Below are 19,830 nucleotides of genomic sequence, written 5' to 3' on the forward strand. Positions count from 1 at the left end.
ACTGATCAAAACTAGTTTTCTCATGGCTCTCTCTTGTCCCTCTGTAGCAGGCATATACTGTAGTGAGCAATATGTTTGGAACATCAAATCGCAATGTAAATCTCAGTATCAAATCGCAATACATATAGAATCGCAATGAATTGTCATACATATATAATTGCAATACATACCATATAGGCACCTAAGTATTGTGATAATATCATATTGTGAGGTCCCTGGCAATTCCCAACCCTTCAGATCAGTGTCTTTATCAAATGTTTCCATTCTGTTGGCATTGCGATTTAGGCCTATAGATCCATATTGAAAACCTGTATAAACCGTGCATTCAGAGTTAATCAGAAAATGATAGTAGGGTTCTGTTCTGTTCATTTGTCGTTGCTTGCTCCTCCCTGCTGAATTCCCGTCATCAGTGTCATGTGTTGACTTTCACTGGTGGTACCCCAGCCCAGCTATTTTCCATGACTCTTGTGGAAATGGAAAATAGGAGTTAAAGTTCAGAGGAGTGAGGTTGCAGTGTACTGGCCTTCTCCTAACCTCCAGTCACCCACCTGACTGACGCACCATTCCTGACTTGCAGTATTTTAACTCCTGTAAAACCACTAGATCGCTACCTCTGGAGAAGGTAGTAGCCACCGTATTTATACATCCCTGTATTCCATTCCACATAGGGCTAGCAGGACAGACCTGCAACTCTCCTCTATTCTCACTCACTCTATTCCCCCCCCCCCCCCCCCCCCCCCCCCCCCCGGTAAGGCTGCATCATTGAACAGCCGTATTTCAGGCCTGCATGACAACAGGGGGTTAACAGCCAGCTCCGCTTGTGTTGCTTTCTAAATAGTAACACTATTATTCCTATCAGTGCGTCACTGTGACTGCATCACCTCCATTCATAGGGTCTATTTATAGCTATTATGAAGTCAGTAGTACCCTCCCGTACTCTCACTGTGAGTCTAAATGAGCCTTGATTCATAGTCACACACTCATCGTTTCATCAGCTGCTCTTTGAGGGCTTTGTCCCCCTGCTCTGCTACACACATACACATTATATTCTGGTGTCCTCTGAGTGTGCTGGCTAGTAATATATATTTTCTTTCCTCTCTGGCTGTTTTTGGCCCTGTCAGGGGACTGTTGTTTATCCCCTTGTGTGTTTGAATAGAAGGCCCAGTGACAGCAAGGGCTGTCATTGTGATCACACACACACGGATGCTACATGTATGGGAATTCTCCTTCTCCCTTGTGAGTGATGGTTAATGATATGTTTTGTTAAGATGTGAGCGCAGAGTGTGGAACGGTTGTTACAAAGGCTTTTAATAACAGATACGCTGTGGTGTTTACCACTGGTGTCAATGGAGGGATGCATTGCATTGTTAAGACATGGTGCATGTTTCATTATAAATATAAGCTAAACTAAGTGCTAGCTTTTTGCACCAGGTTAAACCGTGCACACATCCTCAATCCTTTCTTTACTCCGCTGAATATGCGAGGTCACTTGAAAGCGTTGCATGCCATTCCCCTGAACTGAGGCTGTTAGTCAACACCTGCAGCTGGGGGCCCTGATTTCCACTGCCTTTACAGAGAAGCATTATAAGTCCGGGCTCATGTGTCCCTAACAGGTAACTCAGAAACCCGCTGAATGATGCTCATAACTCACTGCATAAAATCCAAAAAAGCAAAGCAATTAAATGTTTAGTTCAGTTTATTTCTCTGCAAAGGTAGCTGTTGATGAACATTGCGACATCAATTCATTAAATTAACATAAACATTGAATTAAACAAAACAACAAAGTTAATGTTTAAGTCAATACATTGGTTTGTGCTGACAATGACCTAAACAAGACCTTCCCTCTTAATTTAAATAATTCTCAAAATAACAATTTCAGAAATAATCAAGATCATATAAATTACAGTTGATGTATTTTTTCCACACTAAAACGTTTCCTGTACAATGTACACTAACTTACTGGCAGAAATTGGCCAGTAATTTATTTTACAGTACAACTACTGTAATACATTATGGTAATAGATTTTGCAGTACCAAAAATGTTACTGTATTCTAATTTAGAGTATATTACTGGAATTCCCCATGCAGCGACACATTACCCAGTGTTCTTTGCAAATGTTTTATTTTAATTTGAGCATTTTGGTAATTTAGCAGGTACTCTTGTCCTTAGCAACTTAGTCAGTGCATTCAACCAAGGTTGATAAAAAAAAAAATAATACATATCACAGTCATAGCAAGTAAAACTTTTTTTTTTAACCATTACTGAAAATGTTGTAGTTAAAGATACATTGGTCTTCAAAATAATTATAATTACATCGCTGACAATCTCTGGATAGTACCAATACAATAGAGATATTCATGGTAACTTGATGTCAGAGCAATGAAACACAGTAACAGTCACAAAACTGTAAGAAAATACAGTATTTTACTGTAATTACAAGGGATTAGAGAAAGCAGGTTGGCTGTTGGCATTTGCATATTACAGCATATTAATGAATACTAGCTGTTTTATATTACTTGCACTTTAGGCTTTAACAAAGGCTTCTAAACTGACAGTGACTAAAGGGCAAAACAGATCAAAATAGATCGCCACTCAACTATTAAAGGTTTGAGACTTGCTGACACTCTGATCTGTCCCCTATATACATTGCATTGTTAGGGAACCACTACCACATACTGTATCACGCAAATTGGTACTCTCACTAATGGGTGCAACAAATACAGCCTCTTACAAGACACGCATCAACATATGTTAATGAGTGTTCCAACGTTTTTTTGGCGCTCCAAAAATGCGGTATTGGTACTGTATTCTGAATTACAGTATATGACTGGCAGCAATTGGCTACTGTAGAGTTTCAGGACAAGGTTTGTAGAATCCGTAAAATACAGTATATTACTGTATTCTTTGGGGGCTCAGCATTCTCACCACGGGTGCAACAAATATAGCCTCTTACAAGGCTGACCATAATATGTTAATGAGCCAGAGACTCTTTTCCCGTCCATAACAACTTCTCACAATGCACAATATGAATACTGTAAAACACATTTACTGTTGAAATTACAGAAAGGTCTGCGTGTGCTGTAAAACAAACATATGGCATTTTACTGTGCATTCTATGGTAATGTACTGTATTCAGTTTATACAGTATCATAATGTTGAATAACGCAGTAAGTTACTGATAAAATTGCATAAACCTTTAACATGCAGAGTATACCCACATGGAAATTTGATCCACTTTCCTTGAGGCATTATCCATCCTGTAGTCCCAGACTAGTCCAGACTACTCCGGTCCAGTTCAGAAAACTCTAGTTTGGTTTAGTTCAGTCCTTGAGTATGGTCCTTGGAGTCAGTCCTTTGAGCATCCAGGAGATTCCAATCCCCTGCTGCCTTGTGCACTCTGCTCTGCTCACCACTACGTGTGTATGTCTGCTCTGCTGTGTGCTTACATGAGTCAGCTTCCTGTAATGGCAGCGCCTGGGCATGAGGATCAAGTCATGCCAACGACCAATCGCTACCTTCGCATTAGTCATACCATTGTTACCTTGGCAGTCCTGGAATCCAGAATGCTAAATCCCTCTACCTCAGCTGAAATCCTCAGCATAAAATCCACACTGATCCAGCAGGTTCTCTTGTTCTCCTTCCCTCTGTTGAATGAGGTTTGTTCATGAGTTCCAACCAAGGCATTATTACACAGATCTAGTGCAGTGTGCTGTGCTTCAATATAAAGTGGTCACGTGGAGTCCATGCTGCTTGTTCATCGGTCAGGTAAGTTGATGATGGGGACCCACTGGTCCAGTATTCGACTGTCTCTACAGAAGCGATTCACTTTGCTCAGAGCTGGGTCCTTGCACGTGCTTGACTTCTGTGAAAAGAAATGGAAAACAAAAACAGTTAGGCCAATGCTGCTTTCTGTAAACGTATACATTAAAATACAGACAAGTAGGTCTTAGAAATGTAGAACAGCCCTAATCAGTTAGGGCTGAGGGTTCTATACAAGTGCGGTAATTATAACTGCACACACAGTTAATAACCACACATCTAGCCTATTGCTGTGCTTTCTAACTAAACATATGCATCAAATAGAAGGATACACAATTTAACAACCATAATCAGATAAGGGTTCTCTGCAGCGTGAGGTATGACCTGATAGTGGGCCTCACAGATCAGATCACTACTAAGGAAGTGTATGAGCAGGGCATAAAAATGTCTCCATGCTGACTTCTGCATTCTAAGAGTCTCTCTGTAAACGTGCCATCATTCATCCTCTTTCTCCTATGAGCTAAGCTTTATTTCCCGGAACGTGGGTTTGAAAAAGTACTAGCGGCCCACAGGAAGAGCAGTTAAGAGTACACATCGCTACGCTAACTCAGCCACAAACCTCTAGGTTACGACCAGGGTTCCCTACCCTGGAGCCGCAGGCACTTCAGGTTTTTGGTTTAACTGACCTGGAAGACGAGGTGTTGAACTTAGGTAATCACTGAACTGATCAATTAGCTCAGTTGGTCACGTGTGGTGCCTAGTTGGAACAAAATCCCGCAGTACCTCCGGCAATCCAGGAACAGGGTTACCTACCCCTGAACTATGTAGTGCACTACTGTTGACCAGGGCCCAATGTAGTGCATTATGTAGGGAATAGGGTGCCATTTGGACGCAGCCCTAGTAACTGGAGTCAGATCACTCGCAGTACTGCAGCCAGCGTAGGCTAGGTCAGACTACTAGGAAAGCCACATCACAGACACACTGCAGATCATGCGGCTGCAGTCAGCTGGATCAACCTTCAAAGAGCCGAGCAATGAATGAAGATATAACTACCAAGCCAGATGTGGTGGCTGTTAAAATCAAGTATTTGCATCCATCTAGGGCTAGGCTTTCATGCTGTACTCAAAGCTCCTGAACTGCAAATCTTTAGCATCCATGAAACATTTTATTATAGCCTAGCTGGTATAATGAACCACACCGGCAGAGACCCCACCTGAGGAACTGATATCAAAGTCCAGCACTGTTAAGTAGATGAAATGCCAGGGATATGGAAGTAGGAACAATATAATGAAACGTACAGTAACTAGTACACAGTGCAGGTCCATGGGCTCTTCTCCAGGCTTCACTCCTCCAAGTATCTCAGCGAGGCGCCTCATGTTGCTGACCCGCAGGATGTTGATGTCGTTCTCGCAGCAGAAAGCCTGAATCAGGGTGAAGTGGATCTGTAAAGCCACGTCCACGACCTGCTCCTCATCTGTGGCCAGGAGGCACAGTACCACATTATCCGGGTCCCTGGTGAATTAAATGTCAATACAATTAGCTAGCTAATCAAGTAACATTACAGTAATAGTCATGAACTTATTTCAGAGTAGATGTATTACTGCTTAATAACTTAAGAATAATCTATTGAAAAATAATTTAGCTACTTCATTCACTCCTCGTATTTAGTCGTTTAAGAATATAGGTCTTTATGGATAGTAGTTCACGGTCACGTTATGCCTGTAACTAATAATCTCTTGCAACGTGCTTCACTTACACATTGAGTGACTTTGCTGCCTCGTAGACTCCTACAGTGACACAACCTTGGGGTAAAGCGGAGGTGATAACCTCCTCCAATGCTTTAGACACCGAATCCATCCTGTGGGTGCAAAACAATAGGTAACCATACTGAGACAAGTATACGACTTTATTGTTATTTAGTCAGCTTGCATCAATATAGAAAGTAACTATATAGGTTACTGTAACTTGCTAACTAGTTAGCTAAATTAGATTGGACATGCTCGGGCAAACTCGTGCATACAGGGAAACGAGTTTGACAGTTAGTGCTCAAGCAGTGACAAATTCAACAAGTTGCAGAGATAATCTTACCTTTCTATAGAGTTTTCTCCACTGGTTTCCTCAAAAGTCATATTGCACATAGGAAAATTATCCACGTGGAAATCAGAATATTCACTGATGGTCCCTCCAGTAACGTCCCAGTCAAATTAGTGTCCGTGTGTGTCTGCACGTCTCGTCTTTGTGCATCTGACTCTCCTCTCACCTTTCCCAATCCCCGAATTTAACGCGGAAGCAGGAGTTCGAGCGCCTCATATTTGCATATCCAATCCCATTGGTCACATGCTAATGTTTAAAGTGGTTCCCGCGAATGCGCAGCGCCTCGCAACTTATCACCACGTCATTAAACTAGAGAGGTACACTGCGACACCTGGTGGCGAAAATAGTAAAGTTATAATGATCAGTGGCTCACTGTATTTCCGTGCTTACATGGTAGGCTATCCACACCAAGAACGATAACTATAACGATTAAAATATACATGACAATAACTTGTTGGCAAACATCCACTCTAGAGGAAAGTGTAAGGTTATTTTGTACACCTGTCTATCAACTGATCCAATGCATCCTCTAGGCCTATTAATATGGTGGTAACACAGATATCTGGGCTTTCGGGGTGTGTTCATTGTCACAGTGACAACTGCAAATAACACTTCAATGTACAAGTAATGAAAAATAATATTGAAACTCATATTTAAATGTATCAACAACAAACACCGTTTAGCCTGTGTATTTACAGCAAGTCATTGCTTGCCTTGCTGTCAAGTGGCTTTCAAGTGATTTCCATTTTTCTAATGTTTGTCAATTATTTTGAATCTTATTTGTGTCTGTCCGGTGCAACCATTCGCAATACATGCAACAATGTTATGATCACCGGTCAAAATGATCTCAATGCACTCTCTCTCCTCAACTTTCCCCGACAATTAATTTGTCCTATGCTGTAGGCATATTTTACATTCCACTATTAACAAGAGCAAGCCTCCTTCTCTCCTCGAATTGGCTATTATGCCCAGTATAAAACATGTTCAAAATAAATGTCATATATCGTTTGTAGCCTATATATAGCCTTTCCTGGGATTTCAAGAGTAGAGGAATGGCAGAGGCTTGCGTATACCCTAGCCTATGTCGCACGAGAACAGCTGGAAGAGAGCGACTAGAGATGTGTAGTAAGAAGCTAAATATTAAGTAGATATTAGGCCATTAATTAGCTTAATATTAGGGCTATAATATAAATATGAACATTTACCTGTCAAAGTGCAAGAAAAAAAGTGAAAAGATTATGAAATGTCAGATCTGTGCGTTCCTCCAGGCTGCACTCTGCAGTCCCCGGGCACGCAATGCTCCACAGTTGATTAGGCCTATGTTGTTAGTGCAGCGATGTATAGGCTAATTTGAATAACAGCTCAAAGGTCCTGTTTTGAATGCGTCTTTCATGCCGAAACAACTGCATACAGCCTAGGCCTACTTATGCAACCATTTGGATCAGTTATGGGTCTATTGACCGTTTACAAGGTCCAGAAAGGTAGGCTACATTAGCAGGTCACTCATATGGTATGTTTTGTCAGGATGTATCAGCGTTAACAGATAACATGGGGAAATATGGTCTTCTGATACTGAGATGTGCTCTCTCCCAAGCCGTCCTATAATTCATGTTGACTGACACCAATATGCTCACATGCCCAGTTATTCAGGAAAGCTCACCGTGCGCTCTGCCTCACATCCTCTCCCCTCCTAGCATCTATTCCTCACGCACCTAGAACCTAGAACGCTTCAATAGAACGCGCTATTGAAAAGTGATCTCAACAACGGCTAGCGTTGTCGTTCTCTACTGTTATTGTGGTTATCGTTGTAGTGTGGACGTTTCTGTTCACTTGAATTTAACAATTTGTATCATTATAGTTATTTGATGTTGTGTGCAGAATAGTGCAGAAGGAGTCGAATATCCTATTTGAATACTATTTATAGGCTTCTTGTCCACAGAGATTTGTATTGAGGAAGCCTATCTTGAAATATCTAAAACATTGCCTAACTGATCATTCATAGATACAGTGCCTTGCGAAAGTATTCGGCCCCCTTGAACTTTGCGACCTTTTGCCACATTTCAGGCTTCAAACATAAAGATATAAAACTGTATTTTTTTGTGAAGAATCAATAACAAGTGGGACACAATCATGAAGTGGAACGACATTTATTGGATATTCCAAACTTTTTTAACAAATCAAAAACTGAAAAATTGGGCGTGCAAAATTATTCAGCCCCATTAAGTTAATACTTTGTAGCGCCACCTTTTGCTGCGATTACAGCTGTAAGTGCTTGGGGTATGTCTCTATCAGTTTTGCACATCGAGAGACTGAAATTTTTTCCCATTCCTCCTTGCAAAACAGCTCGAGCTCAGTGAGGTTGGATGGAGAGCATTTGTGAACAGCAGTTTTCAGTTCTTTCCACAGATTCTCGATTGGATTCAGGTCTGGACTTTGACTTGGCCATTCTAACACCTGGATATGTTTATTTTTTAACCATTCCATTGTAGATTTTGCTTTATGTTTTGGATCATTGTCTTGTTGGAAGACAAATCTCCGTCCCAGTCTCAGGTCTTTTGCAGACTCCATCAGGTTTTCTTCCAGAATGGTCCTGTATTTGGCTCCATCCATCTTCCCATCAATTTTAACCATCTTCCCTGTCCCTGCTGAAGAAAAGCAGGCCCAAACCATGATGCTGCCACCACCATGTTTGACAGTGGGGATGGTGTGTTCAGGGTGATGAGCTGTGTTGCTTTTACGCCAAACATAACGTTTTGCATTGTTGCCAAAAAGTTCAATTTTGGTTTCATCTGACCAGAGCACCTTCTTCCACATGTTTGGTGTGTCTCCCAAGTGGCTTGTGGCAAACTTTAAACGACACTTTTTATGGATATCTTTAAGAAATGGCTTTCTTCTTGCCACTCTTCCATAAAGGCCAGATTTGTGCAATATACGACTGATTGTTGTCCTATGGACAGAGTCTCCCACCTCAGCTGTAGATCTCTGCAGTTCATCCAGAGTGATCATGGGCCTCTTGGCTGCATCTCTGATCAGTCTTCTCCTTGTATGAGCTGAAAGTTTAGAGGGACGGCCAGGTCTTGGTAGATTTGCAGTGGTCTGATACTCCTTCCATTTCAATATTATCGCTTGCACAGTGCTCCTTGGGATGTTTAAAGCTTGGGAAATCTTTTTGTATCCAACTCCGGCTTTAAACTTCTTCACAACAGTATCTCGGACCTGCCTGGTGTGTTCCTTGTTCTTCATGATGCTCTCTGCGCTTTTAACGGACCTCTGAGACTATCACAGTGCAGGTGCATTTATACGGAGACTTGATTACACACAGGTGGATTGTATTTATCATCATTAGTCATTTAGGTCAACATTGGATCATTCAGAGATCCTCACTGAACTTCTGGAGAGAGTTTGCTGCACTGAAAGTAAAGGGGCTGAATAATTTTGCACGCCCAATTTTTCAGTTTTTGATTTGTTAAAAAAGTTTGAAATATCCAATAAATGTTGTTCCACATCATGATTGTGTCCCACTTGTTGTTGATTCTTCACAAAAAAATACTGTTTTATATCTTTATGTTTGAAGCCTGAAATGTGGCAAAAGGTCGCAAAGTTCAAGGGGGCCGAATACTTTCGCAAGGCACTGTATGTGTGTCCTTAAAATACACTAGTGATATTGGCCTCCCATCTGTTGGAGTCCTCTAACTTTATCCTTTCCCAATATGGAGGTTTTATTATACCAGCCCGGCTATATGTAAGGCAGCAGTGCTGTTTCTTTTCTCCACTGCATGATTTTTCAGTCAACAGTGTTTGGCGCAACGTGGCATGTGCTGACCGTCCTGACAATCCTCATAAACATAAAGAAAAACATGGAAATGGATACAGTTATTGCAAACATAATAAAATGGTGGTCTGATAGTCCAGGATTATGAGGAAAAACATTAAGATCCACAACATGTATTCCTTGAGACAAAACTAGGTCCAGAGTATGACTGTGATAGTGAGTAGGTCCAGAGACAAAACCCATTGAGTCGATGATGGCTCCGAAAGCCTTTTGCAGTAGGTCTGTGGACTTTTCCATGTGAATATTAATATTCAAATTTTTGGTTACTTTATCTGCTATTACAAGGTCCGATAGGAATTCAGGGAATTCAATTGAGGAATGCTGTATGACCGGAAACATGACCGATTACAAACAGTGTAGCTATTCCTTCCGCAAGGCAATCAAACAAGCTAAGGTCGTTCTAGAGATAATGGGGAGGCTGGTACAGAGGTAAACATTTAAATATTATGATTAATAAATTATATGAATTTCTTCTGACATACTGTACAGATCTGTGTTGCTGTTTGCCCACTCTGTTTAATACTTATTTTAGGAACTTGGTTGTATGATGTTCTCCATCCGCACTCATTCTCCTATCTTGGTTTGGCTGGTCTTGTCCTCCAGACCTCCTGTTATGCTCCTGGGACTCTGGCAAGTTTCAAGGCGTCAGGCCTGTCCTCCAGTAGTTATGAGCTGAGCCAGTACATCAACGGTGCTGAACAGACTGAACCTGCCCCACAAGCCACCTGGAGCACAGCAGACACAGGTAAGCCTTGAGTTACATATAATCTCCACCCAAATATTGTAGGTTTGTCTCTTAGAAACAGGGGTCACATAATGGTATACACTTACTTAGCTGTAGGGCTGTATACCACTAAAAACAAAAGAGCACAATGATGTTAACAGGTCATCCTCAAGTCTAATGAACACTCATTACAGCACTTTCAATATCCCCCATGAAGGTGATACTATTAATTATGATAATAATGCATATTCTCTCCTTAGAGCATGCAGCAGTTCCTAAGGCAACTGCCCCTCTGAAATACACTTTACCTCGTGCTCTGGACCTGTGTTGCCAACTAATTTTCAGGGGAAGTTGCTAGAGGCAGGTTGATTTTTTGCTAAAAGTTGCTAAATGACTTTGTGATGTCATTGCGTGATAACGTAAAACTGCGTAATTACGTAGAATACACGATAACGTTACTCAAATTGACTTGCCATCTCTGCAATAAATATGATTTGACATTTGTTCAGGTACAGACTCCCACTCTTTTCTGTACAATTTTGATTGAAACATGCTGATTGATGTTGTAAGTTCTGTTCAAGATCAAACATTCGTGAGCAACTATATTCATTGGGTTTGGCTCGTCGAACCCGTGCTACTACTGCTGCAGTCAGCCAACAATGATTTGCAATTTCAGCAAATTGCTGCTGGCCTGCTGCCTGCCTGCCTGCTGCTGACGTCACTCACAATGCACTTTTGCAGTCAGGCACGCATGTTGTGACTGAGTGTGTGACAGAAAAAAATAGTTTTTGTGTTATTTAAGAGGGAAATGCGTGCATTTGAGCTTGTCAAATGTTGTTAAAAGTTCCAAATACATTTGTAAAATAGCTAAATTTGTTGCTAGGTGCTGTTTGAAAAAAAAGTTGCCAGGGTAGTCTGAAATGTTGATAAATCTAGCGACGAAATTGCTAAATTGGCATCACTGCTCTGATGCTTGATCCGGGTCAGTCCAGGTCTGGCCATGCAGGGAGACCCAGGGAAGGTGGAACTACACAGTCTGGAGGTACAGTTCTAGGTAAAAAAAAGCAGGAAAGTATTAGTATGGAGTAGGGTATATCTTCGGGGCAGAATTGTTGTGTTGAATTAGCAGGTTATGAGGAAGGAGTCGCAATCATTATAGTGAATACAGTAGGCATCCAGGCTGATTCGTTTGGATTGGAGGAGCTGTTGAGCTGTTCTTATCAACATTGAGCCGGCGTGTTAGACGTTTCTGTTGTTGTGTTACTGAGAGGCTGTTTGTTTGGATTGGAGGAGCTGTTGAGCTGTTCTTATCAACATTGAGCCGGCGTGTTAGACGTTTCTGTTGTTGTGTTACTGAGAGGCTGTCTGTTTGTTTTGTCTGCAGATAATTCTGGGGGAAACGGGAGCAGCGGGACATGAGATCATTTCCTGGGCCGCTGGCTAGGTATTTTACAGTCTCAAACCCGATATCCGCACTTGCATACTACGTTGTATGTGATTTATGTATTGGTCATGCATGCGAAGTAGAAAACACTGACCAAATAACTACTCACAACAAAATAAATGGTTTCCCCACAACTCACAAAACTGTTCTAGAGACACTAAAAACAGGCACTTAAAACGCATGGAAAACATGACGGTTTACTGTCATAATTGTGTCAATAGCTAATTTAGGTTTCCATCCAATTGGCGACAGGTTTTCATGCAAGTATTTTCCCACTAGTGGTGTGTTTCTAATTGCTGTTATTACAGTAATTGCATTGCGTGATGATGTATTGTACGCCAAATGTACTTTTTTCGCTTATGTTTTAAGAAATATTCAAAGTGTTTCCATCGCATTTTCAACTCTACCAATTGTTTTGTCACAAAAACTGTTGTGTTAAATAGCAAATGTGCCCACTCTGGTCTTTGCATGTGTGCTCTAGCCAACAGCTCGCACAAACGGTGCGGCTAGGCTAGTCGACATGATGAGATTATTATGGAGAAGAGCAAGATTATTTTTATTTACAAAACGGCAGTCAAGCTTCAATCATCATGTCACCAGAATAAGACCCTCGATATCTATTGGAAAGGAGATCACTGTGTACTTTCAACACCCTGTGAAGTTCCCCATCATTTATTTAATGTGTAGCCTAATAAACTGTATGGTTTCCTGAGTCATAGTGGGAAGACCACACACCATATCCTTGTGACTCCAAGTTTACTTCGGCATGATGGCTATTATATGAATATTTCCGCATAAAGGCGTTTCCACCACCATTTCTTTCATAATTAATATTACAGACACAAAAAGATCTCACCATGTCAACAAAATTGTATACGGTATGACTTTACTTAACTGGATAGAAGTGTGGTTTATGAGTCATATCTGTGCATTACTTTTTATTTGAGTTTCTTCTCCTTTAAAGGGAAGACCTGCACAAAGTAGATGCCATGTGTTTTGCCCACCAGAGGGCAGAAGCCTGCATGACAAGGGCTCTGCCGGCCTCCTTTGGAATCTACTTGTACTGCTGTTCAGCCAAAATGGAGTAGGTGAACATCTCTTCACGCTCTTATATTAGGTGAAACCCCTTTCTCTTATTGCTCTTGAAATATCACGAATTGGCCAAGATGGCCCAAACTACACGCAACAAACATCTATTGTTATCCCAGTCTGTGGAAGTTGGATTATCAGCATTATCTGTGAAGCGCTGTGCCCACCCACAAACTCATTCTAACATTACCCTTTTTTTTTATCTCCATGGATTCATTCAGCGTATTGTTGGCTCAGACATGGCAGAGCTGCTGATGAGGAACTCTCAGGGACAATATGGTTCAGGAGGCAGTGAAGGCTCATAGGCCCCTACCCTAATAGGTAGAGGACACCACACCACACCACACGTACCGAGGAAGATGTTTTGTGTCTACTGGACATATTATGTTAAGTAAAACATTTTTTTTAAAGCCTGTAAATAATTGCTAATGATGAAATATGTTACATTTTTACATTACCCTCATAGATCTGAGCGAGGGCCCCAGTCCTGAGACAAACGCCTTGGATGGAGCAGACCTACTAACAGGGGCAGCCACCAGTGTCTGTATAGCTGAGTTCACAGAGAAGGATATGCAGGGATACGCCAAGCTTCTCCTGGCTGGACGGAAGAAGGTCAGGGTAAACTCTCTGTCCCTGTCTCAGTTTGTCGGTCTGTGTCTTTCTCTCTCTTTTTTGGTCTCGCTCCTCACTGTTCCCCTCTCTATTTATATCAGAGATATTTAGTAAGATTAATGGTAATGTAATCTCCTATGTATTCTGACAGTAATAGATGGTGTATGACACTGATTAAAACCACAAAGACAGCATAGTTGACACATTACTGTCTGACTAATGTTACACCAGGACTATCCTCTTACTCCTCCAACACTAACCCCTGACACTGTGTTCTTCTGCAACACTTCCACGTCTCCTCCATGTTCTTTCACACCTCTTTCACCCCTGCCCTATGCCTCCATCATAACTCCCCACGCCTCATGTCTCCTCCAGATACTTTAGACTCACAGATCCCCCTCTGCTAGCTCTCCCACATCTCCCTTACACCTCCCCATGCCTCCCCACGTCCGCCCCACAGTTCCTTCACACCTCCCCCACACCTTCCCATCGTTCCTTCACGCCTTCCCATGCCTCCCTCCACGCCTCATTCACATCTCCTCCACATCACCTTTATGGTTCTTTCGCATGAGGCCCTAGAGTCGGCCATGAAGAGTGGACTGTGGGGACACGTCCTGTTCCTGGCCAGCAAGATGGACAACAGGTTCTATATCACTGTGTGGAACAGGTGAGAGCATGGAGCTGCATTATCTCTGGGACATTACAACATAGATATAGAATATTTGTCCGCATAGTAAATTGAATTGACTGTTTGATATTTTGTTTTCAGTGCCACTTTTTACAGGTCATAAACACCCCCTTATAGGGATATTAAGTCTTTAATTAATTCCTAGAAGATTGATCTTTCTCCGGACTTTCATAAGTAAAATCTATATATACTGTCTTTGTCCCAAATGGCACCTTATTCCCTACATAGTGCACTACGTTGACCCTATGGAGCCTGGTCGAAAGTGGCACACCATGTAGGGAATAGGGTGCTATTTGGGACATATACACTGTTTCTATCCTGCAGTACTTTGGTCACTCACTTACAGCTGTTGTCTTCTTCCTATAATCTAAGCAAGGGTATTCCTGTTGTGAACCCTGTGAATTGCTCAGTCAATAATACACAGAGATGGATCATAATATCCTTGTGAACTGCTAGACATCGTAACCCAACCCTTCATACTGCATAATCAGCAGTGCGTCCATGCCTAGGGAGAGAATGTGTTTTTGGGGCCAGTAAGGCCACATGAGTGGGGGAGGAGAGTTGGATGGAGCTGGGAATTCCCAGCCTGGGAGGGAGCAGGAGGGAGAGGCGAATGGAGACGAGGATGAGGGGGGAGGAGTGAGGCTGGGGAGAGTATATATATATATATACATTTCCCCCCCTCATTAATCTACACACAATAACCCATAATGACAAAGCAAAAATAGGCTTTTAGAAATTTTAACAAATGTATAAAAAAATGTGTATCAAATATCACATATACATAAGTATTCAGACCCTTACTCAGTACTTTGTTGAAGCACCTTTGGCAGCGATTACAGCCTTGAGTCTTCTTGGGTATGATGCTAGAAGCTTGCACACCTGTATTTGGGGAGTTTCTCCCATTCTTCTCTGCTGATCCTCTCAACTTCTCTCAGGTTGGATAGGGAGCATCGCTGCTCAGCTATTTTCAGGTCTCTCCAGAGATGTTTGATCACGAGGCTACTCTTGCGTTGTTTTGGCTGTGTGCTTAGGGTTGTTGTCCTGTTGGAAGGCGCACCTTCGCCCAAGTCTGAGGTCCTGAGCATTCTGGAGCAGGTTTTCATCAAGGATCTCTCTGTACATTCCTCCGTTCATCTTTCCCTTAATCCTGAATAGTATCCCAGTCCCTGCCTCTAAAAAACATCCCCACAGAATGATGCTGCCACCACCATGCTTCACCGTAGGGAGTGACTTCCATCTGGCCACTCTACCATAAAGGCCTGATTGGTGGAGTGCTGCAGAGATGGTTGTCCTTCTGGAAGGTTCTCCCATCTCCACAGAGGAATTCTGGAGCTCTCTCAGAGTGACCATATTCAATACAATTGAGATGGTTTGGGATAAGTTGGACCGCAGAGTGAAGGAAAAGCAGCCAATAAGTGCTCAGCATATGTGGGAACTCTTTCAAGACTGTTGAAAAAGCATTCCAGGTGAAGCTGGTTGAGAAAACGCCAAGCTTGTGCAAAGCTGTCATCAAGGCAAAGGGTGGCTACTTTGACGAATCGCAAATATAAAATATATGTTTATTTGTTTAACACTTTTTTGGTTACTACATGATTCCATATGTGTTATTTCATAGTTATGATGTCTTTACTATTATTATAGCATGTTGAAAATTCTTAAAATAAAGAAAGACCCTTGAATGAGAAGGTGTGCGAACTTTTGACTGGTACTGCATATCAAAACCGCAATACAGTTCTTTATTGTTGAATCGTATTGAAAATAAATTCAGCAACTGCTAATAGTGGATATTTAATTATTTATTGAAGCTTAACAACTGATATTTTTCATTTTTATTTTACTTGCACATTTTAATATTGCAAATCACATTCAGTATTTTCATGGCTTAGTCATCTCTACGGCAGGTTTGCAGACCAGCTAGCTCCCAGCGACCCGCTTCAGACCCTTTTTCAGCTGCTCTCTGGGAGGATCCCTGCTGTTTCCATGGTAAAACAATGCTTTCAACCACAACATTATATAATCATATATTATATATGCCATTTAGCAGACATTTTTTTCCAAAGCAACTTACAGTAATGTATGCATACATTTTTGCATGGGTGGTCTCTGCGAAAATTTTGCCCATGACCCTGGCATTATATTGCAAGTGCTAAGCTCTACCAACAGATATAGGCATACAGGCTTGACTGTCAATCATAATACTTCAGTATACTGTAGATCTATGCTTTATGGGTCTGGCCTCCTATGCTGGCAACTACATGTAGGCCTATCATTTTTAGCTCTTCAGAGCTATTGGATATTAAACTGTAAAACATTTCCTGTAAAATGTACAGTAACTTACTGGAAGCAATTGACCTGTACTGTATTGTACTGTAATTAATTTACAATACAGCTACAGTACAGCTACATCCATTTTATGGTAATCCATTTTACGTTACTAAAAATGTTACTAATCTAATTTACAGTATATTACTGGAATTACCCATGCAGGTACTTATTGCCCAGTGTTCTTGGCAAGTTTTCATTTTTACATTTACCAATACAATTTGGTCGTTTAGCGGGTGCTCTTGTCCTTGGCAACTTACAGTCAGTGTATTCAACCAAGGTTGATAAAACAAACACATACAGTTGAAGTCGGAAGTTTACATACACTTAGGTTGGAGTCATTAAAACTGAAATGTCCTCTGGTCTGATGAAACAAAAATAGAACTGTGTGGCCATAATGACCATTGTTATGTTTGGAGTAAAAATGGGGAGGCTTGCAACCCGAAGAATACCATCCCAACTGTGAAGCACGGGGGTGGCAGCATCATGTTGTGGGGGTGCTTTTCTGCAGGAGGGTTTGGTGCACTTCACAGAATAGATGGCATTATGAGGAGGGAAAATTGAAGCGGATATATTGAAGCAACATCTCAAGACATCAGCCAGGAAGTTAAAGCTTGGTCGCAAATGGGTCTTCCAAATGGACAATGACTCAAAGCATACTTTCAAATTTGTGGCAAAATGGCTTAAGGACAACAAATTCAAGGTATTGGAGTGACCATCACAAAGCCCTGACTTCAATCCAATAGAAAATGTGTCGGCAGAACTGAAAAAGCGTGTGCGAGCAAGGAGGCCTACAAACCTGACTCAGTTACATCAGCTCTGTCAGGAGGAATGGGCCAAAATTCACCCAACTTATTGTGGGAAGGTTGTGGAAGGCTACCCAAAACGTTTGCCCCAAGTTAAACAATTTAAAGGCAAATGCTACCAAATACTTATGTAAACTTCTGACCCACTGGGAATGTGATGAAAGAAATAAAAACTGAAATAAATCATTCTCTCTAATATTATTCTGACATTTCATATTCTTAAAATAAAGTGGTGATCCTATCTGACCTATATCTGACCTGTAATGAATTTTGGATTAGCCAAATAAATGGACCTTTACTGGTTGTGTTTTGCCAAGTCCTTTTGGTCTGATTTGCCCTGTAAACACAGTCAGTTTTTAAGCTTTTGTTTAGGCCTCTAGAAATGCAAGTGATGTAAAACCCCAAATATACTGTGTGCTGTAATTATCAGGACACAAGGTGAGACCCAGATGCAGATGGTTGGAGTCTTACAATATTTAATAATCCAATAGGGTAAGGTAACAGAATGACAGGCAAAATAATCAAAACCAGTTCAGAGTACAAAAGGTACCGAAGGACAGGCAGAATCAAGGTCAGGGCAGGCAGGAAAGTAGTCCAGAGTCAGGCAGGGGTCAAAACTGGGAAGACTATCAAAAAGAGAATAGGAAAAACACGCTGGTTGACTTGACAAACCTTCAAGACGAACTTCCACAGAGTGACAGGAAACAAAGGGATAAATACACTGGGGAGAATAAGCGACACCTGGAGGGGATGGCGACGATCACAGGAACGGGTGAAACCAATCAGGGCGTGACAGTAATATACAATAGCCAGCAGCCAACCTGTTTGTACAAATCCCATTTAATTACAGTAAAATACCAATATTACAGTTACAGTAGCATTTACTTTCCTACAGTATAGTAGGAAAATGTTACAGTATTGTTGCTCTGATATTACAGCAACTTATAGGAGACTGGTCACAAGTTACTGTGCACATTACAATAATAAACTAAATACCTTGAATATCTTTTAACTAGTACAACTTTCTCAGTTATGGTTACAACATGTTTTATTTAGTTTAATGCACTGACTGGACAAAGAGCACCTGCTAAATGACCAAAATATAAATGTAAATAGAACACTTGCAAGCACACTGCTGGGTATTATTCTAATGAGCTCTGCCCTCAAACTATTAGCATTTTGATCAAATTTGTTCTTGTTTGGAGGCAGAGCTCATTAGAATAATACCCAGCAATGTGCTTTGGAAGTGTTCATTTAAATTTTTATAATTTAGCAGACGCTCTTATCCAGAGGGACTTACAGTCAATTAATTAAAAGAAGGTAGATAAACAAAAACATATCAAAGTCATAGCAAGTAAAAAGATTATGTTACCGTTACCGAGAATGTTGTTGCAGTTAAGTGCACTACTTGCAAGTTTTAAAAGTTAGTATTTTATATTAAACTGTTACAAAATGCATGGATTGTAGGTCAGGCTAGTGAACTACAAATTACATTATAGGTATTGAAACTATTGAAGTACATATATCAAGTACATGTAACCAAAATACTGCTGATCATTGGTAATAGCTGCCTGCACTGTAAATGTTTACTAACCACTGTGCTTACAGTAATGCACTGTAAATTCTATAAATACAGCATGTTGCTGTAGTCTGGTGTTCCAGTAATATGCTGTAAATTTGTGTTTTGGTAAAGGTTCTGTAAATCTACAGTAATTTACTGGCTTTTGTGCTGCCATTAATTTACTATAAATGTACAGTAACCTACTGGCTACTGTGCTGCCAGTAATTTACTGTAAACATTACAATAAATGTTTTACAGTGCAGGAGACCGTGAAAACCTATTTTGGTTGTATTACCAGGTGTAGAATTGATGTAAGTTGTGTTATAGTGTTGTTCCAACCTGTTTTCTCTTTACCAGGTATATAAGTTCCTGTATGCGTGTCGTCTGCTGGATATTGAGCTGGCATCCCAGGCCTATCACTATTGTGAGGTGATAGGGATGTCTTTACACAGACTGTAGGAGCCCTGCATGGTGTTGCTGGGAGAGCTTATCTAGGCACAGCACTTCACCATAGCACTCTGGCATATAAACATCTGATACGCTGACCAACAGTATACATTCATACACGCCTAATCTATGCACAACTCCAAACACAGTCTTCAGGGAGAGGTTATGAAAGTACTGTACTCTAACATGTACTGTACATATCATAAACACATTTTATACAAAAGTGCATTCCTAGTATCCAATCACTTTAGTGCCTGTATTCATAAACCATCTCGGAGTAAAGCACCTTTAAGATAATATGGCAGGGGTTGGCAAGAGGCGTCTGCCGGGCAAGCCAGTAATTTATTTTGGCCCCGTAAATCTCCCTTATTAAATATGAATATAAAATAATGCAAAAAAAAAAAAAAAAGTTGGCCCACCTGAATTATGCAAAAGTTACATTTGATCT

General features: G+C 41.1%; 1 protein-coding gene and 1 long non-coding RNA gene across 5 annotated transcripts; one reads left to right on the forward strand and one right to left on the reverse strand.

The window, feature by feature from the left end:
- Positions 1–1,678: 1,678 nt before the first annotated feature.
- LOC109898068 (growth arrest and DNA damage-inducible protein GADD45 alpha-like) lies at positions 1,679–6,054 on the reverse strand. The gene is made up of 4 exons (XM_020492841.2): positions 5,849–6,054; positions 5,517–5,618; positions 5,059–5,272; positions 1,679–3,863 (listed from the first exon to the last, which is right to left on the reverse strand). The coding sequence occupies exons 1-4, from the start codon at positions 5,896–5,898 to the stop codon at positions 3,756–3,758; spliced, it is 474 nt and encodes a 157-aa protein (XP_020348430.1). The 5' UTR covers positions 5,899–6,054; the 3' UTR covers positions 1,679–3,755.
- Positions 6,055–11,325: 5,271 nt separating this feature from the next.
- On the forward strand, positions 11,326–14,881 carry LOC109898069 (uncharacterized). Of its 4 annotated transcripts, XR_004211209.1 has the most exons (6): positions 11,326–11,464; positions 11,795–11,854; positions 12,819–12,971; positions 13,165–13,264; positions 13,410–13,555; positions 13,931–14,881. It is a non-coding gene; the product is annotated as an uncharacterized LOC109898069 (long non-coding RNA). The 4 variants fall into 4 exon arrangements; XR_002256318.2 differs by having other exon boundaries at positions 13,410–14,881; XR_002256316.2 differs by having other exon boundaries at positions 12,819–12,938; positions 13,410–14,881.
- Positions 14,882–19,830: the final 4,949 nt, after the last annotated feature.

This window comes from Oncorhynchus kisutch, linkage group LG10, assembly GCF_002021735.2.
Source record: "Oncorhynchus kisutch isolate 150728-3 linkage group LG10, Okis_V2, whole genome shotgun sequence".
Lineage (NCBI taxonomy): Eukaryota > Metazoa > Chordata > Actinopteri > Salmoniformes > Salmonidae > Oncorhynchus > Oncorhynchus kisutch.